Here is a 24,512-nt window from a genome sequence, read left to right on the forward strand (position 1 = left end):
TCTAAAATGTTCGGTTTTGAACGAGTTCAAATCTATTTTACAGAAGAAATTGAACTAAAATTCAATAAATTTTAGAACGTTACAAGATTTAAAAACATGCACCAAAAACAAACATTAATGTGGTTGATTTTGCGTGATATTTATTTTGATTCAGCATTCTCTATAGTTTTTTCTTCTCATTCTTCTTGCTTTTATCGCATATATAAATCTTTATTTAGTTTGTGTGAATTTTCATTATTCTTTCATTTTTTTTTTTGGTACAAATTGTATGCGTTAAGTTTTGCCATTTTATTAATCCTTTATTTCTATTTGTAAATCTTAAAAATTATTATTATTGCGCAGCTCAAGTTTATTCTGTTGTAGATTTGTTTAAATACGTTTATCAAAGTTGACGGCGTGAAAATATATAAATGCATCCGCTTTTTAGCTTGTGGTTCAGTTGTGTGTAGGCATTTTAGGTCGTACAATTCGTTTGTTATAGTAATCAATTAGTTTATGCATTCTTTAGATCTTTACACCACGTTCTAAACACATTGTCATGTACAAAAAAATACTTTAGATTTGATTTAAAAATGTTTTTTTTTTTTTGTTTTATATTTATAATCTCTGCATTAGTGGAATTTAGGATTTATCTCATACATCTCGTATACCCAAACATCAGTTTAAACTTTGCGCTAATTTGTTTTTAGGTTAATTGGGTTCCTTGCATTACTTAAAATTAGGGCTAGATTAACAACTAAATATTGTTGCTGCTGATATATGCGTCCCACTTTTTGTCCGACTTCTTTGCTACGTTACGCGGAGGCTGGAGTCTAAAACAGTACGAAACAAATGCTGGAAATGCACACAGGGTAAAAATAAAACTAGAGGTTGCCTCCTGCTAGCACAACACTCGCTCACAATTTTTTACAAATAATACAGAAGCCTACTAATTACATAAATAAAGGTAAAAAACCATTTAAATCGATACGCATACACATAGAAATTAACGTTAATGAACTCTCCGCCCACACCGGCCGCGCCCACCGATCCCCTCCAATATTATGCGGCCAACAAACGCTGTATATTCTTCGGCGTGTTCTCCCCATTCAAATGCTTCGTCGTGTATCGCAGGGCATTCAGCAGCGGCTCCGCCTTGATGGCCGGTTGCGCCTGCAGCAGTCGGACGCACCCCTTCACATCCACATGGGCGCCACGCACGAAGGCTCCCTCCGGATGCACATGGTCGTAGAGGATCACCAGGCCGACCATTACGCGCAGCACCAGCATTTTCGTGTCCTCACGCTCGATCTGTTGCAGGAGTTTTCTAAAAGCAATATTGTCCATCGATTAGAATACTTATTATCATTGATAGTGATTCATTTAAACTCACGGATTTTCCAGCATCCTCAGGCACACCTTGGCCATGGTGCCCAGCGTTTCCGTCGTGTTCTGGACATCATCGGCATTGTCATTGACAAACTTTGAGGTCGCCTCGCTCAGCACCTTGAGCATGGGCGTGGCGTGGGCGTAGAACAGGGACATCCGGTTGGCCAGTTCCGTGCTGACCAGCATATTCTCCGTGGAATCCACACGCTGTCGGCTGACGATGCGTCTGTAGTAGCTAAAATCATTCTGTATGGCGGGGGTTTTCATCTGAAAAATAGAAATATACAATACAACTTAATAAGTTTATCACTTTGAACATGATTTTAGGTATGCAATATGCCTAGCAATGAAATATTATCTGGCATCATTTCGAAACATCCGTCAAAATGAGCAAGCAAAACAGTACGGGATTTAGGAACATATTCAAAAATATTTACAAACGAGACATGAAAGGGTAAATTGAAAATTATTTAGTTAGTTTTCTAATCAACTTTTGGGATGTTGATTCGCACCGCTCGCAGAAACAGACAGAAGACCTTCGTCGTGGAGGATTCCGAATCGCAGAAGCCCGAAAAGAATCCGAGTCCCGAGCGCAAGGAGGATCGCAAGGAGCGCAGGAGGGAGGAGGAAATGGAACGCAAGCGGGAACTGGAGCGGCGAAAGGAACTCGCGAGGGAAAAGGAACGAGAGAAAAAGCAGCATCAGCAGGAGTGGCGCAAGGAACTGGAGAAGGAACGTCAGCGTGAAAAGGAATTGCAGCGTGAACATCTGAGGAAGGAGCCATCCACTTCCTCCAAAAGGGTAAATCCAGAAATCACCAAATTCGACGAGGAATTCGAGCAGGATATTCAGAAGTTGGAGCAAAGCATTTGCCAGCTGGACTTTCGCTCCAAAACGATGGCCACCATGTGGATGGACAAGCTGCGCCAACCACCACAAAATGCAGACGAGGCCAGATCTAGGAACATAATAACATCCCATCTGCTCAAGTGCTGTGGCGATAACATATTCAATAAGGAGCCATTCAATCATCCTCCGCCACCACAAAATTTGACAACCATAAGGGAGATGATGGTGCGTTTAAAGCAAGTCGTTCTTGAAATATTAAGCTATAGTCATATTTAGACAATTTTTTCTTTTCACTGAAATCTAATTATTTTGTATTCTTTTTTCTAGTTCTTAACGCGCGATAGTACGTGCCACGGAATGCCCATTTCCAAGCAGATGGAACCCAACGCCAATCTAACCCAATTATTTAGCGATTCATACGATGGTGGCGAGTTCCTGAGAAAGCTTCCAGTGCCACGTGATGGGGCATTCTTTATCTATTACATGCAACCAAATTTGTAGAAGTGAATTGGATTTTAAAGTAACGCCAGCTAAATTTCAAACATAAGTCTTCAATTTGTATTTTTTATACAAAATGTTAGTAAGAAAACGTTGATACCCTTTACTATAATAAAGCAAGCTCGAATTGTTTCTAATTTTGAAGTTCAGTCATATTTTTAGATAAGATACATATGTAGGGAAACGGACTTGTAAGTTTTTCTTCTAGCAAGCAGCTTTATCAACAAGATCATAAGGTATGCAACTATCGGTTGCTTTCAACACTCGCTCTTGTTAACCTCTAATTACAGTTGACTTGAAAATCTAATTACTAATTACGCGGTACGTGACACCGCAATTTGCCTGCCGCCCGTGTTGCCAATGCTTCCAAATGGTTTTCCACTACGGGCCAGGCCCAAAACAACGATGCCGCACTTAAGCTGTCAGGGCTGCAAAAAAACGTGCGTGAGAAAAAATACAAACATTACAGAAATGCCGCCTGCTAAATTTTTGAGTCAGGTAAAGTGGGGTTTGCTCATCCAATCACCTTGACAGAGGCGCTGCTGCAAACGAACATCATGCACTACTATACATTACTATACTATATATACTATATGGCTTTCCAGAGAGACTGTTGTGAAACCTCATATAAATACGTTATTAGCATAAATCGTTCTGAACAGTCAGAAATGAAGCCGCAAACAGGACGGATCGTGAAGAGCAGCTCGTCGAGCTGGGTGAGTGTTTCACTAGATTTCCATTCGGACACCCGAGATGATTAATCTATTAATGATTATTCCAAGCTATGTGCACTTATGCCCCTGATGATCGATGCAGTTTGTGGGAGAGCTCAGTATGCATCACCTTATGGCAGTGCTTATGCAATTACCACATCCAACTACGCTCAATCCAACTATGCCAATCCAGATGTACAATCGATATGGTCGGGTCCGCCTATCATAGTGAATGATAATCAGTACAGTGCCCAGGAACAGCAGCAGTATCCAAAAAGTAATGGTTATTATGTTGCGGAACCTGCGTATAGACAAGCATATCCAAATTGGAGAAGGGAAGACCCAACACATGCTCCCAATCACAACTATAACAATGTGCCCGGCTACTTTTACTATCAACAACAGGAGACTACGCCATCAACACCTCTGCGCTATCCTCAATCTCAAATTCCACCTCAACTTCAGCCATATCCACAAAGGAATCCGGAATTGGAGACCAGCGATTCGGGTCGCGATGAGGAGCAAGTGGTCCAAATTGGCGGCAGTCGCTCATTGGCCACAAATAACTATCTAAATACGTACAATAATAAGGAGAATTTCTATGAACCCGCTCAGCCCTGGAGGCGTCGTGATTACCAGGCCAAATATGCCCAACATTTTGCCGAATATTTGCGTAAATATCCAAGACGCCTGCAGCCAGTTTACAACACCAACGAGGATTTTGTTGAAAAGTAGGGGAATACTCTGCATTTGACTTTGCATCAAAAAACATATTGAATAAATCCCCTCAAGAGCCATTAGCAATTTTCGTTGAAAGCGTGCCAAGAAAACTATTTCTGTCTGTACTCGGAACAGATCAATTGCATCCGATAAAGATACAGATTGCAGCTGCTGTAGAGTCAACATGCCAACACAGTAAATATTGGTTTATCCCTTTAAAAGGCAAGAATAATAATAATTGTATGTAACAAAACTATGCTTAGTTAGTTCCGTAAGAGATACACAACAATAAAAGTTATTTTCAGAAGATTTTAATTAATTTAAAAAACTTCACTAAAAGGGAAATACCCATTTTTTGAAGCATGTTCTTTGTATTCTGTGGCATGCGTTGAACTTTGAATATCAGTGGTTAACTTACATAAAGGAGCACTAAAGCCAAGTTTATTGTACTCTATACAAGTGCCTTCTCGATGCCCCAAGATTTTTCGCAATAAACGCGACATTAAAACGAAGCAAGTTACAAGCAAAGTCAATAAATTGTACAGCATACTTTGGGGCGCACTGAAAACTGGTGGCAACAAAGGCGCAGAAACAATGCTCCTCCTCTTCGAGAAACGGAAGTGGCAGTTAGTTGGGAAGCACGTTTGGGCTATATAGTATGTACATACATACATATATATATATCGGTGTATACATATATGCAACTTTTTACACGGGAAAATCTGTGAGCGCCCGGCGGCTGACACTTTGAGCACACAATGAACGTGCAGTTTGCAGCGTTTAACATCATCATCATCATCATCGCCATTATCATTACCATTATCGTCGGGAGCACAAAGTTGCAGACACACTAGACATCAGAGACTAGAAACCGACGATGGCGATGACTTCGCCATTCCCTACCTCCACCATTATTTACCCGATTGTCCTAGATCCCAGCTTTCAGCTATACATATAGTGCTCCACAATCGATTTGAATGAAAGTTTCGCCAAACGGAAGCGAACCATGGGAAATGCGCCATTCACAGGGATTTGCCATTAAACAAATCGATTTTATTTGACTCCAGACAATCAACCGGCATATCCTCCAACTGCCGCAGAAACTGATGTGGCTCTGTGTAATGTGTTTTAACCCAGTGCGGGGATACGTTTGTGTTTGCATAGTTCACAGGCCTTTGTTATGGCCAAACACTTCAGGTTAGCCAACATAATTGAGTGTTTGAATTTCATTAAAAACCTATTGATTTTGTGGGCATTTTTTAAAGAGTTTATGCTAGGAAAATAGTGTGGTTATTGTGCGTTAGTTGCAATGAGTAATATATAATCAAACAAGAACGGAAAAGGTAATTTAAAATAAAATTAGGAAAATGAAAAAATACTGAACAACGTTCCTTTTATAATAATCACAAAAAAAAAAAACGCTGTATAGTTTTTACACACGCACTTAATAAACATTTGTTAGCTCTCATAAATAACCTCTTGTTTACTTTTTGAATTGTACCCTTGTAAATCTTTCTCAATCTAATTTTTCCGTCTTGTACATACATTTTTATAATTTTCTTATATAAGTGAGATATTCTACTTTAATGACCCGCACTGTCAGGCCACCGAAGCCGACATAATACACTTTACATCTTCATCCGGCCATCGGTCGTTTGTCGTGGGCCATTTGGCTTGCGTGCGCGTAAGTGCCAGCGATGCTCCACTGTGGCCCCCCAACGAATGTGCACGAGTGGCCCGAAAGATTTTTCATCAATGGGCCGCAGCACGCGCTCGTCTTGGCCATTCAGCCAACCAGTCAGTCAGCCAATCAGTCAGTCAGCCATTCAGTCAGTTAGCCAAGCAAAAACAGGCAGTAGTCGGTGGGCAAAAAAAAAGTCAGTCAATTAAAAATGCAACCACGCGCACCATGAGTTGGCAGTGGAACTCGGTTTGGCTTCATTTGACTCGGCTTTTAGATACATATTGCTTTGCTTTGGCTCGACTGTCGACAGCGCCCACATAAGGTAAACAAACAGTGAAGAAGACTGAATTTAACCCACTAACATTTTTGCAAACAGACGGAGATTAAATTGAATTAAGCCTTCATAAGACGTTGTCAACATTTGCATCTCTTTGCTGTTTGTGGCATCTGCAAAGTTACAGGAATTACCAGTTCGTTTGCAGTGATTACTAGTCTCTCGTTTAGATTTATTAAGATTTATGTAAAAATCCATTTAAGTTTTTATGCCATTTTTAGTGCTTTGTTATTGAAAATTTAAGTATTATTGACATAAAATGTATCTGCAAAGGTTTTTGTTTCACTGTAAAATGTTTACTTATAATTAAAGAGCCCTCTCAATCACTTTGTTTTATTAATTTAATAACCCACCCATTTCCCACTAATGTTGCCCTGTCAAACACAAGCAATGTCTTGTTGTCAGTGCCTGGTTTTCCCACCTCCAGCCATTAATGGGTTAACGTCGTGGGCGTCGTTACATCCAAATATGGACTACAGAGCTTGTAACACCCAGCTGTCAAAGTGAGCAAACTTAAACTAAACTCAACTCACTCACCTTGTACTCATCGAACTTCAGCACGAACTCCAAGATCTCGGCCAGCTGCTTGACCAGCGCCTGCTGCGTCTCCAGATGCTGTGTCGGATTCAGTTTTCCGCCCACCAGCTGGCCCAGCAGCTTGGGCACAATCTTGTCCAGCTCCATGGAATGCTCGTAGCAGCGCTTCAGCTTGTTCACCAACGGCAGCACCGCCGCCCAGGCTTTGGCGGTCACCTCCGGCGATGGATCGGCGATGGCTTCTCGGATTTCCTTGCCGGCACCCTGTAAATATTCGCAGGAACGAAGGCGGAAAAGCGTAAGTCAATACATTTGGCTCTAAGAAGGATTAAATGCTAGCTTGGCATGCGAACCTTAGACTTGGAACATTTTTACACTCGAAACCTTTTGCAATTTAAAAAAAAAATGTTAATTGTATCTATAGATACAGACTACAGATACAGATAGACTTTCCTATATATAGTTATAGTTTAACCTCTGATAGATAAACTAGGTCTTACGTATGTAATACACTAATCTAAAATATCCATAATTTTTTCTTACAGTGCACTCTTTTAGGGGTTCTAGTTTTTACGGTACCCTGGAGAAAAACTACGCCTGCTGACCACATTTCATGCATTTGTTTTATAACAATCAGCAAACTGCGTGCCAAGCCATTGTGGCCGGCGAGTTTTCATCGAGAAAAACTCTGCGTCTTTATTTCTGTGGCACATGCAACAATAACGATGTGGCAAGCCGCGTCCATTGACCGGCAGCGCAGCGATTTTTATCGATGCTTTATGATCTACAAAAAAATAATAATGAAATAACATAAAATAGTCGAATGAAAACCCACACGGCAGCGGAACAACTAAACTGGAGCTAACGAACGGTCATTGCATGTTGTGAAGAGTTCACTTCGTACAGTCGTACAATCAGCAAATGGCGTTGATTATTTCAATTGAGGTCTTTTGGCATTTTTCAAATGCATTTTAAGTGGCTAATAATACTGTAAATATTTTATTTTCTTTAGACGGCCAGCTAAATTGTCAGCGAAATTAGTGTTAAAGATATAATTTATGGAATGAAAATAATGAGTGCAACCGTTTTCGACTCTGTTAATAGTAGATTTTCATGATTGTTAGTCTGATATACTTTTTCCGCTTTTAAAATTTGAAATAGTTTCAAAAGTCATATTTCCGTTGAGTGAATAATTTTTCAAGAATTGACTGCCCTGTGCGATTAATAAATTTAATCGTAAATATTCGCTGTTGGAATACAGTATATTTCTACTACTAATGTATATGATGCTCCTAAACAAAGTTAGTTAACTTAATTATAGGCCTTCGATTCAGTTTCTTTTGGTCAAACAACGCACATAATTGGATAATTATATATATATGCCCCCATCTGATGGGTTCGCGTGTTTAAGCGATTATAGCATATTATGGCATACATTATGTAGAATTAAATATAGCCAAACCCCGCCTTCGATTCGACCCAAAACTCCAGTTTGGATGGCTTAGATAACATGCGAATTACACACGGCTCAGTGGCCTGCAAAGTTCAAGCTCATGGATATGTCGGAGTGGTGGGTTAACTCTATTAAAAAGTAAACGCATGTTATTTTTGGTTTGCACACCTCTTTGTACTGTAATGGACTAGCACGTGTTGTGTGTTTATAATTAAATCGCTGCGCATATCAACAAACAGTCTGAGTGGATGGCAAAATGCAGCGCTGCACTGAAAGATTAAGAACTTGCCAAGAACTGAAACAGTCCAGTACTTAGAGTATATTACTTAAAGTATCAAAAGACTTGTCATCTTAACAGGAGTTCTGTATTTTCTAAAATATATTATAGTTTAAGACATACATTTTTCTTTCAGTGTAATACAGCTGCCGAGTTCTTTGGCATAATCATAATAATACGAATGCAACTGTCTGCAGCTCGTCGCCGAGCAAAAACACACAACATCTGTGATGTTTGGTCTCTTGTTTTTCCTTCTCGGACTCTATGTGTTGGCATTTCTTTTCACTCTACATAATTTACACCTGTCTGTAAGTCAAGATCCCACGTCCTTGGCCGCTGCTCTTCAAGCGGCCCAGAATGTTTAACGCGCGCAAACAAGTAAACAAAATGTGCGGGGGAGTTACAAAAAAAAGTAGATGTATATATATACAAGTTAGAAGGATGAGGACTTCTGTCGTTGACTTGGACTCAATGGACCATTATACACAGCTAGGAATAAGAATAGAATAATGCTTGAACATTTTTTTAATATATTCCTATATAGTCCTTTAAGAGAATGGAAATAGCTTCATATAATTCTTGATATATTATATTCTTGGGTATATTCAAAGTACCCTCATCTTGCTCACAAGTATTTCTCCCAGTGTTCATCCCACTTTATTCACCGGCATTGTCTCATTTACGCCAGTGACTCTCTAAGGACTCTTGATGCCACCAACCAAGCGCACGGTCATGCAACGGAAATGGTTTTGGTTTTGGTTCTGGTTCTGGCCAGGTCTTTTCTGCTCGCTTCTCCTTTGAGTTGGTGGCAAAAATTGTGTCTGGTTTTGAAATAAACGTGGCCTGTGTGGGCGGACTGTTCTCGGCTGTGCATTCCATTCCAGAGATTGCTGGCTGAGATTGTCGGAGCAAAGGAGGACTTCTTGGGGTTGCCTACATGTACATATGGCCAAGTGTCATTAGGCAGCTCACTTTTGTTTATTACCCTTGCGGGGGGCATATTATGATTAGGGGTGGTAGCAAGTTCATTCGTTTCTTGGGGGAATAATAATTGTTGGTGTATGTAGAAAATATTGAGCACTGCTGGAGAAAAATTGTAATTGTAATTCGAATCGGGCAGACGCAACTAACTCACTTGCTCGGAAAAATCATAAAAATACGGTAGATGCTTGAAAAAATGAGCACATTTGCAATTTAAACAATTTTTTTTTTACTAAAAATTGTTTAAAATTCTTGTAAAAATGTAAGTTTACTTTCCCCAACTACTTTGGCATGTCGCCTGCATTTTATCCTGCGTCATGTGCATTTCAGTTTCAAAACAAAAGGCGTAGGTGTTTGTTGTGGGGCAGAACTGCAACTCAAGGAAACGGGATCGAGATGCCGCATTGCATCTTCTGTCCAGTGACCAATTGTGTTGATTCATCACTGCAAAACATCTTGAGTTCACAGCAAAACACCGATGCGCTCCATTTGGATAAGCACGTGCTGTCTGTTTGCCAAGAAAATGTGGGGAGGGAAATCGTTGGGGGAAATCACCCACAAGACCACAACAAACTTGAACTTGTAAGACTTTTATAGTCGAGCGCTTGTTCGGTTGAAAAGTAATCATAATAAGCCAAGAACCGTTTGCCTCGTTTTGTAACTGTTTCTGTTTCTAGTTTGGGGCTTAATTAAAACACTTGCGCCCATCTTGCTCATCAGCTGCGAGCAGCAGCATAGCAGCGCAATCAGTCAGCGTTTCATTTGCTCCATCATGCAGCAAACGGATGAAAGATGAAAAAACCAAACCCCAAAGCACTCACAATGCCAACCACACATAAGCACCACATGCTACACACACACACACACACTTAGATGAATAGTTAATTAACTTTAGGCGAGTGTTGCATCTGCCGCAGAATGGCAGTGTTTTTTTTTTAATTGAAATCGAAATCGGAGGCAGCAATGCGGAAATGCAGAAATTGTGAATTGTGCAGAGAATGGTCGTTGTGCCCCAGATAATTGCCATTGACACTTGGCAAGTGTTGTTTAGCATTAGCGAACATGATCGTGTTTTAATCGCAGCCCCCCAACTCACTCACTCACTAACTAAACTTCGAACCTGCTACACAGCGATGGCTTTATCTTGCAGCTACAGCATTAAAAAAAAAAAGGGGGAGATCTTGCAGAGCTACAATTCTGAGTAAGAGTATGACTTATTTTTAGAGGAGATGTAATTTTGAAAGAAATTATTAGATCAGAACACAAATGTAATCATGCAAATGCATGTTAACTTACAAAGAGTACACCTACTTTTAAATTTTATCTATAAAATAATGTTAATGTTCTGTTTTTAACAATTTATAGGATGTTTAATACTATAATGTCTTGAATAAATGAATTGTTCAAAAAACCACTCCACTTTTTATTATGTTTTTCAAAAACTCGTTCATTTCCGTTATAAACTTTAAGTTATACACCCTGCTATAGTTAAACCCACAATTAAAGGCCTAATGCAAATCCTTGTTATGAGTAAGATGTTTATTTTAGTATAATTATAAAGTTTTTTAGTAGAATTTTCGCACTGTGCACGTGTTTATCCCAAGTGGCGCTAAAGTGCAACTCCGACTTGCCATTGGACTTTCGCCCACAATGGAAACGCGTGACGCTATAAAACAGTTGATGTCATGCGTTTGGGCTACACGGAAAGGGGGGGGGGGGGGTGTTCGCCGGAAAAGTGTGGGTGGTGTTGCAGCAGCAGGCGAATTGCGTATGTTTTCGTGAATGCCACAGAAGTTGTTTACACCCCTTTTGCAGTGTGTTAAACAACAAAATACAGTGCTCTTGGGAAGACAAACAGACAGACATGCCAAACATGCCGCACATTTTTCGCTGGCTTCTGCTGACATTTTCATTTTCATAAAATAAATAAAAAATAACGCATATGACTGCGCTTTTCTAATTTTCGCCATGCTTTGCTTGCATCATCAAAACACCGCATTCGAATTCCCAGCACGTTAAAGTGAATGAATCAATGAATGAACCGCAGACAAACTAAAAAGGACAAAATATTCATTCTTGCTTGTGATAAAATTGGCGAGCCACAAATCAATGCAAATGAATTCCGGGAATTTCGAAAAACAAAAACCATTTCCCAGAGGGGCGAATCTCTTTGATGACCGATAATTTCTCATAATTTTTTTTTTAATAAGAAAAACTCAAATGAAAAGCAGAAAACGAAACAAATGAAGCTGATTCTACAGACATTCGGTCGCCGTTCATGACAACCATGAATTACGAAAGGGTATAAATAAAATACACAATAAAATAATAAAAAAAAAAAACAAGTGCAAGTGCAATGATGACGATGAAGATTATGGCGACAACGACGACGACATATTGAATATACAATTTTCTTATAGAGCCACTCAGATGACTAACCTAATCGTAAATGTTTCATAATTTTCAACAAATTCTGCTGCTTGAATCTGCGCCTTCCGGTGACGAAAATCTTTTAATAATTCAATGTTGAACATGGAAAATAAAAGTTCTTCTATATTTTGCTCCAGTTTTAAACTGGAATCTCAGCACGAACATATAAATAAGTGGGGAAAAAATGTGTAGTTTAAAACTATAAATAAGTTACCTAATGCATATTTATTCATAAACTTTGTAGCTTATGTTGAATACATTTGGCTTTGTTTATAGTTAATGCTGTCAAAAAGATAAGTTTTAAATTTTGAAATACGCGCAACAAATTATTTTCATATGAGCTGTTTTCAGTCATTTGATTCAAAATATTATTAAGTCATTAAGTTATTAAAAATCAAGTCATAACAATTTTTATACATATTTATTTATGAATAAACAAGCATCAAATTGTGAAATAACAAAGTTTACATGAATGATTTTTGATCAAAGTATTCTAAAAAATATTTTAAATTATTAATTTTCGTTCAAGCAGATATATTAAGCAAATATTTGCTTAATTTAAGGATAATTTATCAGGATTATTGCACAATTTTTTTCCCTGTGTAGGCCTTGCAAAATTCTTTGTTATTGTTGATGTTGCGTTACACTTGTAAAACTGCTGACTCGGACAAGAACTCGCAACTATGGCTTTTGTGAGTCATTTTTTGAATCTGAACGATCGTTGACTGCTGCTTTTGTTGCGGAAGCGAGACGGGGAAGTGAGAGAGAGAGAGGGTGCTATAGAGATAGAAAACCAGAGGTGCAAGTTTAACTTTTCATTTTCACAAGAATGCAACGATGCTGTGCATCATTAAAAGTCATTTGCTAAACAATAGCATTTGACAATTAAAACGATCACTTTAAGTTGATGCATCGCTTTATAAATAGAGATTTGCTAGTCTAACCAATATTGCGTAAATTCCAAATGTGATTATGATTTCCAATGAAAACAATCTTCTCGACATATTCGGGCATTACACAGAAACGGGAGGAAATCAGCTCTGTGTGAATCATTAGGGTCTTTGAGAATCATATAATGAACCGAAAACAATAAAACTAAACTCATTCAAATTCTTCTGGTGCGTGAGTCGTAAATTCAATTACCATTTACATTTAAATAAAACATAATAGCTTTATTTCCTCGACGGCCAATGGCGATTTTGTTTGTCACGAGCACGGACATAATTTATCAAGATAATCGAAGCGAAAGCAGAAAAAAAAGAGTCGAAAAACAGCAGCAATTACAACAGTACGCTGCGATTGCAATAAAGATAAGATAAACCCGGGCATTATCAATGTCAGGTGTGAACGCGAGGGGATAATGTGCGGTTTTTCGCTGGAAAACACGGAAAATTCATGGGAATATGAAATACCAATCCAAGGGATTACTTTCATTGCTTTCAATAAAGAAAAACTTTAACGATCTTAAGCTTTAAGAGGATTTTTAAGGAATATAATACCATATGTCCTTTTAACAATCTCTTCGATTGTGATCCTTCAATAAAGTTGACATTAATTAATCTCTAGCCTGGAGTACGTAAAACAAACGCAACGATATGCAAAATAATAGCAATTAATTATCGACAAAAGTTCGCTTATCGGTAACCCGAGTTTGACGCACTTCATCGGTGCAGCCAAACAAATGTCAATGTCCCCCCATGGGAAAAATGCTGTGGAAATGAGCCGAAGGAGTGGGCAAAAACCATGTGGAAATTGGCAGAAGGAGTGGGAAAATATCTGTCACATACCCATACAACATGTGTCACTGCCTCGTTCTCAATTAACTCGTGTAAATCACATTTCTTTTTCACAAGGTTTTTATGTTATCGATTCTCACAACTATACCCAATGGCTGAAAACTCATAAACAGCTGTTGAAAATTGGGTTACCAGCGGCGTAAAAAAAATGAAAAACCTTCTGTGTTGCTGAATGGTTGAAAAGAAAAAAAAAAAAACAAGATAAATAAATCAAAGAAATTCCTGAAAAAAACAGCACATTTCTCCGGTCCGAAAGGCGTATTTATTTTGTGCAAATTACACGCATAAACGGAGATGCCAAACAGTTGCTCGTAAAAAAGATATAAAATAATGTAAATACATTTCTGCAGCACAGACGCCGCGCAGTAAAAAGAAAAAAAAAGCTGCTGAAAACTTTGCGCCATTGCACTTTGTGCATGCAATGCACTGGGTTTCTAAGCTGCTTAGAGGGATTCACCCAGACCTGGACGTACATACATACGTTCCTGCCCAGAAGTCGTAAATGGCTCACTTGGCAACTTTAAGGCCATTTCAACGAGGCGAGTATTTAAAATAATTGACCATCCTGTCCAGACGGCCGTGGAAACTCAATTTCGAGGCCATGTTCTAGTCTGACGTTTAAGCTAGTATAGCATAACCCTTGTTCAAAGCCATCAAAACAAAGTAAAATACAATAAACCACGATTGTCCGGGGCGTTATTCAATTAAATTAAATTCGGTTAAATGAAATCAGCTCAGTGCCATTTTAATAAATCACAAAAATGTGTCACACAAACGCACAGTGCGTTTCAGTACTGTAAAATGCATCGATGAAAATCAAAATAAATTTATTTCATTTCACACGTGCACCTTGCAATTTCATTTATTTTTCATTATGCATGCAATATTTATTTAATTAGCCTATAATTTTTAAACGCACTTCAAGTGTGTGTGTGTGTGGGCGCACTGAAATGCTACATTTGTGATTTAATTTTCAGGCTACACGAAATTATTTTAAGTGCACTCAAAAACTCGAGAAAATGATACTTGATGCATAGCTGTTAAAACAAATTCCTCGTTGAGCTTTACACTCTAAAAGTGTATACACTTTAATTTACTTCCATTTGTTTACGTTTTTAAACTTGTCTATTTTTGGCGCAAATTGATTTGCGGCTGATGACGTCGGAAATTCGAAAATAAATATGTTAACGTGTGCTATAAACAATTTGGCAGTGGCCAACCATCAAAAACGGACTTGAAAAAGTGAAATGCAATGAACGATGAATTTCAATTTAAATTGCGGCTAATTTGGACAATAAAGGTTAGGCATTACAAAATCAAATTCAACTGTTTTGGAAAGCATTTATGATGTTGGTTGTAGAAATTAAACCTTGCGGGGATTTCCATTTGCGGATTAACCCACTTTTTTTTGGGAAGTTTTGTAAATGTTTCAAATGCGGAAGTTGATTTGTAAGGAAATTTGTTGAAGCTAATAGATTGATTAAACTGCTGACCTTAAAAAGGCGGTTTATGTATTTGTTTACACTTCGATTTGTTTATGTCGGCGGTTTTTTCTATTTTCGTCGAAATTAATTTGTGGTTTATGACGTGGAAGAAAAGAGAAAACATTTATGCAGTGAAAAGCTATACAAATTTTACGAATAACGTCATTAAAAATTGTTTAGTTAAGCTAAATGCAATTGTGATTATCTATTATTACACCTTTTTTAATGAATATATTGAGCATTAAAGTTTGAAACTTAGTTTTTTAATCAATAATACCTATAATAAGGTAACATAAAATATCTGCATATGGTCTGAGATAATTAATAAATACTTTTAAACTGCAAATTTGATAACATTCCCTTTGAACACAACCGTTTTCGAGTTCTTGCCGTATCATAATTTTATAATATTCAAATGCCGATCTCTGGCACGCACATTATAGCGATTATATCGACTGACCAAACTGAATGACCAACCGGAAGTTGGCTTTTATTTCCCGCTTGTGCTTTTGCATTCGCGCACATCATTCAAGTTATTCGTGGAATGGGAACTGGAAACTGGAAGAGGTGGGAGTGCCGAGATGAGAGGTATTCTATATGGTAGGGTGGTATTGGGAGGGGGGGGGGGGTCTATCTAATGACTGCTCATTCCGATTCTGTGATTATTCTGATTGCCGCTGGCTGTCTGTCTGTCTGTCTGCCTTTCGCCCTCGAGTGTATAACTCTCATTAAATACTTAAATGTGCATATATTTTTATTCATACGATGCCAAATCGTTCTTTTTTTTATTTGTATGTGGTGCAATCTTTCGAAATGGGTCGCCAATTTGAAATGGGGCTTTTCCCCTTTTTTTCGAGTGAAAGCAGCTGTGACTGAGTTTTGAGTTTGTGGGAAAATTTGGAAGTATATGACAAATCATTATGCTATTCGATAGGCAAGTTTCAGTTGCTTTAGGCTAGAAATTGAAATGAAGCTATATGAGTTATGTTTTGGAATAGTTTCCTAGTACAGAATAAAATATACATTTTTTTCTTAAAATTGATAAATATGTAATCTTAAGTTTGCGTAACGCAAAAAGGGCGGATATCATTTTAATGACTCAAAAACTGTTGGATACATATTCTTTAAATTATAAAAAAGCATTCGCAGAATGACTCAATTGTGGTCAAACTCATTTCGACTGAGAGTAAGTATATACATATGTATTATACATCAAATCTAAAGCCATATCGTGCGTAATATGGCCATCCAAACCACAATAAACCTAGCTGATATGGAGCACTTTGCACTTGTTTCTCATGTGGGTTTGGCCATCCAAGGTTGTGTATTGGATTACTCCATGTGTTTGACATATGTTTGTCTGGCCATATGTAATCGTTATCTAGCCCAGACTGTCAGCGGTATGGAAAACCACAAAACTAATGGCTTAATTCACATAGTCTATATATGTACATATATATCAAAGCATTTTATTGGATTTCAATGACTTTGGCCCACAAAACCGACAAACTTTTATTACATGTGCAGCACCCACACGTTGTTGCTTGTTAATATAATATAGTCATTTCACATTTATTGTTATTTTTCTCATTTTCCTCCAGGTGAGTGCGTAAGCATTATCATCATGATTATCATCTGTTGCACCGAAATGGGACTTTTTCTGTTACTCTTATTATTTGCGGCCCCTTGTTGACCCTGTTGTTTACTGTTTATTACGCACACACAATGGGCGCCTTGTATGCCATATCTAGTCTAGGCCAATATTTAACAAAAGCGTCACTAACAAGTGCTGATAAATCAGATAGAAAAGCCTATTACCGCTGGGAAAAAGTCGCACAATGTTTGCGACGAATGAAAAGAATGCCATTGTAGATGATTTTTTGGATTGATCTAATTTTTGTACCCTAATCCTAACAAATCACTAATATTTTATAAAGGCGTGAAATGTTAAATATTTATAAGCAGAAATCGCAATAAACGATTTCTTTTAAAGCCATGTCAATTACCAACTTAAAGAAACAAGAAATGCCGGGGTGCAAAAAATAAAAAGAAAAGCTTTGATTTTTCCTCTTTGCACTTTTCTTTCTATTTATAGCAACCGACTTGCAGGAATAAGTGCAACAAAAACAACCAAACAGAACATGAAGTTTTTGCCATTTTGCCAGCTTTTGGCGCCTGGCCAACTATTTTTGTTTGGATGGTGAGGGGGATGAGGGGGTGAGTGGAGAATCACCTACTCCACAACCAGTTTGTTTGCCTTGACAACCAGTTGTGCCAACCCAAAAGCCACCCACTCATTCTTTTTTGGGGCTAACAAAATGAACGCGCACAGAGCAGTCCAATAAAAATTGCAATGAAAATAAAATGCAGCCCGCAAATTAAGCGGGCATTTTAAATACCTCTGGTGTAGAACCAAAAAGAAACAAATGCGAACGGGAATCGCTGCACCAAAGGGTTAAATGCCCCACGAGGTCGTCTTTGTTGCTTTCGGTCCCATTTAAGTGGGTCAACACAAAGGAAATGAGCTCATTGGTATACATTTTCCAGTTCATTTGCGTTGATTAAAGCTTTTCGGCCTGACATTTGTTTGTCTGCCGCCCCTCATTTCCACCTACCCCCACCCTTTACCCCCCCCCCCTTTAACTACCCTTTTTTCCGCTTTGACCGTCTTCTTTTTATTTTTGCGTCTGAAACCCAATTAATAATTTGCACACACCAATGTGAGTTAGAATTTGTCGCCAAAAGGTCAAATGCACACAGAAAAAAAATATATGCTCCAATAATTTTGTATTCAATTTAAATCGTTATAAATTGCATATATTGTAGTAGTTATTTTTAGGGTTCTCAGTTAAGGACTTTTAGCTTTACACATCGCAAATATCTTTATCAGATTCACATAAGTTTATCATATCTTATCATTATCAAATCAAAGATGTCCAAACTATTTAATGACAGCATTATTAGGTCAGCTTTTTTTGACAGAAAAGAAAACTATGCTAATCAGTTTTTAAAAGGCGTAAGTTATTGTTGATAAAAGAGTAGTTACAAAACCCATCATAGACATTTTTTTTTTCTGTGTGAGTAACGAAGAATGGGGTGACTAATTCTTCCCGCCGCGAGACGGAGAAGGAGAATTATGGGAGTGCGAAGAGCGGCGGCAAAAGTTGGTTAATGACGTCAGTGGAGCGACGATAATGAAAGAAGTCCGCTCACCGGATCGGATCATGTGGGCACGTGCGTGAGTCAGGCAATCAAAGAGATCCATGTTTGGGGGGGCATTTCACATTGGAGGAGCCACATTGGATACATCGTAAAATGCTCTTCTTCTTAGGGCCAGTTTAACTAATTAGTCTACTCAAATCTATTACTCTGAGGGATATTTAATAAATGGATTCTAAGTATAGGCGCCTAAAGCCTAGTGATCTATAGTTAACAAAATATTTACGCTTACTTACAGTCTTGACATGCTAATTTTAATGCGGCCATAAAATGCTAGGTTTTATTACCAAAATAGCGTGTACATAATGACAATCATTTGTTTATTATTTTAATAATAGTATTACATTTATTTTTAGTAGTTTCAGAGGGCGTTGGAGTAACAGCATTTAAAGAGAGCAAAAGATAGCGCTCTGCTCAGTGCCGCTCTTTTCTCACCCTGGCAAAAGGTTAAATACTCAATTTGTTGCTCGTTTATGGTTGCTCTTATTTGTTGCTTTCAATTTCCCGGCGATTGTTGTTATTTTTAGCAAGTTGTTGAAATTATCAGTCTTATACAGTACCTCCCTTTTCGGGGAAGCCCAGGCATAATCAAACTACCTAAAATAGTTTTTAAACTAGCTTGATAATGCATAAATGCCTTGAAAATATATCATTTAAAATTTTATAATGCTTATAATCCTTTTAAAAGTACTTTTTACATTTATGTTATATATAAAGTACTGATATTTTCTTTAAAAAATCGTTTTGATCACCATTTAGTGACTCGAACTATAGGAATCATCGGACAAATGCCCAATAACCGGTTGGCAGGGGTTGCGGTTTAGCCCGTGGCTAATGACGCATATGACCAGTTGAGACTCACCCGATAGATCTGTATCTCGTCGAGCACCACCTCCGATTCCCGGAGTACCCGCTCCACCTCGTCGTAGACGGCACGCTCCGTTTCCGTGGGCGCGGCGTTCTCGAAATCCAGGAAGACATCGTAGGATTTGGCGGCGCAACAATTGGAGTCGTCGCGTGACAGCAGGCTCAGCAGCTTTCCCATTTTCTTTGATTAACTAATACTTGTAGTTTTGGGGGATTTCGTAGTATTGGTGTTTGCTTCTATTTCGTTGCGTTATTAATTAGCACTTTTTTGGAATTTGTTGTTTTATTTATTTGGAGCACTGAAAGGGAGTGGGAACACAAAGAATACAGAAGATATAGCAGCTGTTGCACCTGTTGTCACGAAAAAAGGGCCTAATAAATGGGCTGGTTACCCAAAAGGCAGCTGCAAAAGTTGCTAGGGATAGTGGATAGTGGATTGTGGAGGTTGATGGTGGGGGAAGCTGCATTCAATTCAGGAACTTGTTTCATCTTTCGGAGGACAATGGAAAAGGGCAGTTTCAAGGGTGGGAAAAGGCGGTGACAACAAAACCCCGCGTTTTCTATGTTTTCAGCCCCCTTCGAAGATGGGAAAAAATAACACAGATGGTTGGGGTTCAAGGAAGTTCTTGAATGTTGATTTTGAACTAACAATGGTTTTGATTTTTACGAATGAAAATACATAATAATATATCTTCATCTAAGATTAAATTTAAATTATTTTTTCAAGAAAAATATTTTCCTGATATTTTCATTTGATTTAAATATATTTAACTAACTTTAATATACTCAAATTATACTTTTAAAAAATCCCCTTAAAAAACATTTTTATATATTGAAATCAAAGGAATGTCGACGATTTTCCGCTTTGTTTCATCTCTAACCAATGTTTACTGTATTTTTTCGACCTCACAAATTGCACTGCGGGGGGTGAAGAGGAGAACGAGGGAGAGAGGATTATGAAAAGACCATACTCTCTCTCTCTCTCTCTCTATCTCTTTTCTTGGCAATGTGCGTTTCGCAGGAAATACTGCGAAATCGAAACAGATCGAAATCGGTAAACAAAAAAGGAAAAGGAAAATCGGCAAGGCCAATTTTCACACATTGCGCTAAGTGGGAAAAGGCCATTTTCCTGCTCGAGCAGCAGCACATGTAAACACATATTGCGAAAAAAGAGGAGCAACAAAACGGGCTTGTTTTTGTTAAAGAATTGTGGCCATGTGTGCGTGTGTGTGTACGGCTTTTGTTTATCTGGCTTTTCCTTATCTCGCTCTCTCGCCGTCCCTTTTCCACTTGCTTCGCTATTTTGCGCGCTTATCTTCACTTTTATATTATTTATACATTTCCCCATGCAAAAGGGTTTCGTCTGCATTGGAATTTCTTCCTTTCATCATTTTTCTGCACCACGCTTATCACCTTTTTTCCACACTGCGGTACTTTTTAAATTATTTTTTTTTAATTAATTGCCTAGTAGCGCAAGGGCGCCTTCAACATTATGGGCAGCTCGCGGGGCTCAAATGCTTGTATCAGTTTTTTCAAAAACACAAAACACACGATTTCAGTTCAAGCCAATCCAATCAAATTCAATTCGATGCGATGCGAATGCGATACACACGCCGCCGACAAAAAACACAACAACAAAACAGCAGAGTGACCGTAGCGGGGCTAGTCGAATAAAGCCCAACCAAAACGGGCCTCCACATATAAAATACTAATGCTAACAACACCTTAGTGATGGGAATTGAGAAACACACAATTTCATGATAAATAAAAAATTATTCAATAACGTAACAACTTATTTAACCTATATATATTTATGTATAAGCAAATTTATGGCTCATAAAGAAACAAATTTTGCAAAGAGAGATTAACTGAAACCTACCAACATATCTTAAGAAAATTTTATTATATAATATAATATAATATAACAATACAAAAATATATAAGATTATAATACTTATACTTAGTAATTTTTCCATATATGCCAATTTCCATATTTTCTGATTTTATAAAACTCAAGATATATATGATATTGTTTTAGTTTCTTATTGTACCATATCGTAACGATATATCGCACGCCAACCGCCGGACAGTGTTGTGAAACTGTGACAGTATCGCTGTAAGCACGCCGAAAACAGTGGAGTTTCTTGATTTCCATATTCCGAAGAGCACTTGAAAAATCCAACAAAAACAAACAATCGAATCACAATGACCGAGGAAAGCAAGAAGATCGTACAGCTGGACGACGTGCAGCGCCAGTTGCTGGATCATCTGGCCAAGAATGACACCAGTGGATTCAAGCAGCTGCTGAGCGGAGTGAGGAATGTTAATTTCGTGGACGACACCGGGATGTCGTGTTTGGCCCACGCCAGCTTCAAGGGAAACCGCGAGGCGGTGCAGCTGCTCCTGGACATGGTGGGTACATCTGCCAGGCAACCACCGCTTGGGCTCTAAACATGAAATAACCGCCTTTTCTTCCACAGGGTGCCGACATAAACCTCAATCAGCATGGAGCTGATTATACGCCACTGCATTTCGCCGCTCTATCGGGCAATACACATGTGTGCCGGCTTCTTTTGGATGCTGGCATCAAGCCGGGTAGCATCAATAGTGTCAACAGGACCGCCGCCCAAATGGCCGCCTTTGTGGGCAACCACGCCTGCGTGGAGACCATCAACAACTATGTGACCCAGTCGAGTTTGGAGTACTACACCCAAGTGCATGGCCAGCAGACGGAGCCGCATATACCACCCAGCTTACTCAAATCGTTCCACGCCTTTGTCACCGAAATCAACCTGCATCCCGTGAGGATTGCCCTGAATGTGCAGTCCTTGGGATTGCTTAGGATCCTGTCCAGTCTGCGCAAGACGCTGGCTTTGATGTGCGAAAAGGAGATGCAGAAGTCGCATGACCTCAACGAGCTGCTGGCCTTCAAGTTCCATTATCAGGGCTGGATTTTGGCCGAACTAATACGCTGCGAGGAGCAATTCAAGGCGCAGCACAAGGAGAAAAGTGGCGAGGAGGCGGGCGATGCGAACAAGAACGATTTCATCGAGATGTTTGTGAAGCGGGTGCTCAAGGAGAACAAGCTGGGCCAGCTGGACTATGTGGAATACACGTTGCGCGAATGTGCCAGGGAGTTTCCCGTGAGAGAGTGCACCATCTTCCGGCAAATCGCAACGCAATTTGGCGCCAAGGATGCCCCACCAGCACTGACTGTCCTGCGAAATGCCATCAATGGGATGAGGTGGATTACGGTGGGTATCATGATCTCATAATCAAATGATTCTTTTCTAATCTGGAAAACTAATTTTCAGGACGAGGGCAACTACTGCAGCACCTGCGGCGCCGAGAAACCGGACAAGAAGTGCTCCAAGTGCAAGGCGGTGCAGTATTGCGATCGCGAATGCCAGCGGCTGCATTGGTTCATGCACAAGAAGAACTGTGCCCGCCTCCTGGCCCAATCCCAAGCCCAAGCCCAAGCCCAGCCGCAATCGCAAGCGAAGGGAGCCATTGACACGGCCGAGCTGCGCGAGGAACTGTCCAAACTGACTGCGTAATCCTGTGCTCCTTTGTAACGCCAATAAATGTAACATAAAACCAGAAACCTAGCATTTTCGCGTACTAAAAGATTGTTAGTACCAAACTGTCAGATGTCTACACAAATTAAACTAGATAATAGTAACGAAAGGCAAAATTGCACGCTACAAATTCAATTAAAGTCAAAACATACAACAAACTGCCCAAAAATCGTATATCTATCGTAAAATAATAAAGAGTAATAATGGAACAAAAAAAAAATAGAAAAATAACTCCTTTTGAAGGTTATTAAAATTATGGTTATTTTACGTTTTAAATCGAACATTTCAAAAATGAAGTTTTTAAAATAGCAGTATTTCGAACACAAAACTAACAGCATTCATTTTCGAATGTTAAGTTAACAGCACTAGCGGCATTCGCCTGAGTGTCTGTTATCGATTTCGAAAATTCGAAAACGAACAGCTGATGCCAGTTGAATTTTTCTTGTTTAATCTATTTGTTGCTCGTTGCTCGTGAAAACCCGTTTAAAACAGTCCAAAATGGTGCAGGTTTGGTATATGGATACGGAGGAAACCGATCAGCGCCTGGAGCACCACCGCAATCCGCCTGCCTACTTGGAACTGGATGATCTGTACCAGAAGACCGGCGTGGAATACTTTAAGGCAAGTGAAAAGCGAAATTGCGACTTTAAAAACCTTAAGTGACCTTGGGGGCGAGCTTATCTTGATCATTCACATTTGCAGATCAATGCGGACGAGTACCAGAGCGATAATACCCTCACGGAACTGAGGGCAAAACGTGGCTACACCTACGATGATGAGGCAAGATCGATGTTTTCTTGAAAAACATCTACCGAACTTTGGTAAACTTCGAATTATTACAGATCACATGCTCGGAAAAGTGCCTTCCAGACTATGCCAACAAGTTGAAAGCCTTTTTCACCGAACACCTGCACACGGATGAGGAAATTCGCCTGATATTGGAGGGATCCGGTTACTTTGATGTTCGCGAGTAAGTTTTGTTTATTTACACCGCATTTTATAGTATCCCAGCCACATTTTCCCAATTAAATAGTTCAAGCATTCATATTCTTACTGATATTGTTTTTGCTCACACTAATAACATTTTTGGAATTGTTTTAAAACGGAAAACTATTTATTCTTTATAGCAATGAGGACAACTGGTTGCGCATTAAGGTTGTCAAGGGAGATCTGATCATTATACCAGCTGGCATATATCACCGCTTTACTTTGGATACCAATGTAAGTTATTTTGACAATCTTATATACAAACTTAAACTATTTGTATTGTTTTTTCTTAGAACTTTATCAGAACTCGTCGCTATTTTGTGGGCGAACCTGTCTGGGCTCCACACAATCGTCCTGCTGATGAAATGGACTGTCGCAAATCGTACATCAAGCATCAGTCGGAAAACTTTGTGCAATTCAATAAGGTTTAAAAACCTTAAATCTTATCTTTTACCATCAAGTTTGATATTTTGAAATATAAAATCGCTGTGTATAATCAATAGTTTCAATAGTTTTTTGTTTAACTTACAATTTTCGCTGATTAACGTAGTTTTGATATAGAATTCGAAGTCTATTTTCTATATCAATAAACCCCGCCAAAAACTTGATTTCGAATTTTATCTCTTAGTTGGTTGCTGCATATGCTAAACGTACTTTCGAACTCGAATCTCAGAGAGTACAATTCGCGGTATGACCGTACCAGCGCCGAAGAGAAAAAACAGCGCAAGTATATAATC

The 24,512-nt window shown here is 38.9% G+C and overlaps 5 protein-coding genes across 8 annotated transcripts; 4 read left to right on the top strand and 1 right to left on the bottom strand.

Annotated features, from left to right (window-relative positions):
• Window positions 1-126: 126 nt before the first annotated feature.
• On the bottom strand, window positions 127-20,854 carry CG32066 (uncharacterized protein). 2 transcript variants are annotated; one of them, NM_168417.2, is made up of 5 exons: window positions 20,624-20,854; window positions 19,206-19,509; window positions 6,704-6,967; window positions 1,373-1,635; window positions 257-1,306 (listed from the first exon to the last, which is right to left on the bottom strand). In NM_168417.2, the coding sequence occupies exons 2-5, from the start codon at window positions 19,386-19,388 to the stop codon at window positions 1,042-1,044; spliced, it is 975 nt and encodes a 324-aa protein (NP_729620.1). In that variant the 5' UTR covers window positions 19,389-19,509; window positions 20,624-20,854; the 3' UTR covers window positions 257-1,041. The 2 variants fall into 2 exon arrangements, with proteins under 2 accessions (NP_729619.1, NP_729620.1); NM_168416.2 differs by lacking the exon at window positions 20,624-20,854 and having other exon boundaries at window positions 127-1,306; window positions 19,206-19,822.
• On the top strand, window positions 1,730-2,850 carry CG14154 (uncharacterized protein). Of its 2 annotated transcripts, NM_140146.2 has the most exons (3): window positions 1,730-1,822; window positions 1,890-2,442; window positions 2,545-2,850. In NM_140146.2, exons 1-3 carry the CDS (start codon window positions 1,815-1,817, stop codon window positions 2,716-2,718), a joined length of 735 nt encoding a protein of 244 aa, NP_648403.1. In that variant the 5' UTR covers window positions 1,730-1,814; the 3' UTR covers window positions 2,719-2,850. The 2 variants fall into 2 exon arrangements, with proteins under 2 accessions (NP_648403.1, NP_729622.1); NM_168418.2 differs by having other exon boundaries at window positions 1,730-2,442.
• Window positions 3,369-4,456, top strand: CG14153 (uncharacterized protein). Its single transcript, NM_140147.3, has 2 exons — window positions 3,369-3,431; window positions 3,498-4,456. Exons 1-2 carry the CDS (start codon window positions 3,384-3,386, stop codon window positions 4,161-4,163), a joined length of 714 nt encoding a protein of 237 aa, NP_648404.1. The 5' UTR covers window positions 3,369-3,383; the 3' UTR covers window positions 4,164-4,456.
• Window positions 20,855-21,315: 461 nt separating the features above from the next.
• CG8003 (uncharacterized protein) lies at window positions 21,316-22,998 on the top strand. 2 transcript variants are annotated; one of them, NM_001274754.1, is made up of 3 exons: window positions 21,316-21,622; window positions 21,691-22,464; window positions 22,525-22,998. In NM_001274754.1, exons 1-3 carry the CDS (start codon window positions 21,416-21,418, stop codon window positions 22,765-22,767), a joined length of 1,224 nt encoding a protein of 407 aa, NP_001261683.1. In that variant the 5' UTR covers window positions 21,316-21,415; the 3' UTR covers window positions 22,768-22,998. The 2 variants fall into 2 exon arrangements, with proteins under 2 accessions (NP_001261683.1, NP_648406.1); NM_140149.3 differs by having other exon boundaries at window positions 22,525-22,811.
• Window positions 22,999-23,216: 218 nt separating this feature from the next.
• Window positions 23,217-24,276, top strand: Adi1 (Acireductone dioxygenase 1). Its single transcript, NM_001104107.2, has 5 exons — window positions 23,217-23,409; window positions 23,491-23,568; window positions 23,631-23,758; window positions 23,916-24,009; window positions 24,069-24,276. Exons 1-5 carry the CDS (start codon window positions 23,287-23,289, stop codon window positions 24,204-24,206), a joined length of 561 nt encoding a protein of 186 aa, NP_001097577.1. The 5' UTR covers window positions 23,217-23,286; the 3' UTR covers window positions 24,207-24,276.
• The last annotated feature ends 236 nt before the right edge of the window (window positions 24,277-24,512 follow it).

This window comes from Drosophila melanogaster, chromosome 3L (assembly GCF_000001215.4).
Source record: "Drosophila melanogaster chromosome 3L".
Lineage (NCBI taxonomy): Eukaryota > Metazoa > Arthropoda > Insecta > Diptera > Drosophilidae > Drosophila > Drosophila melanogaster.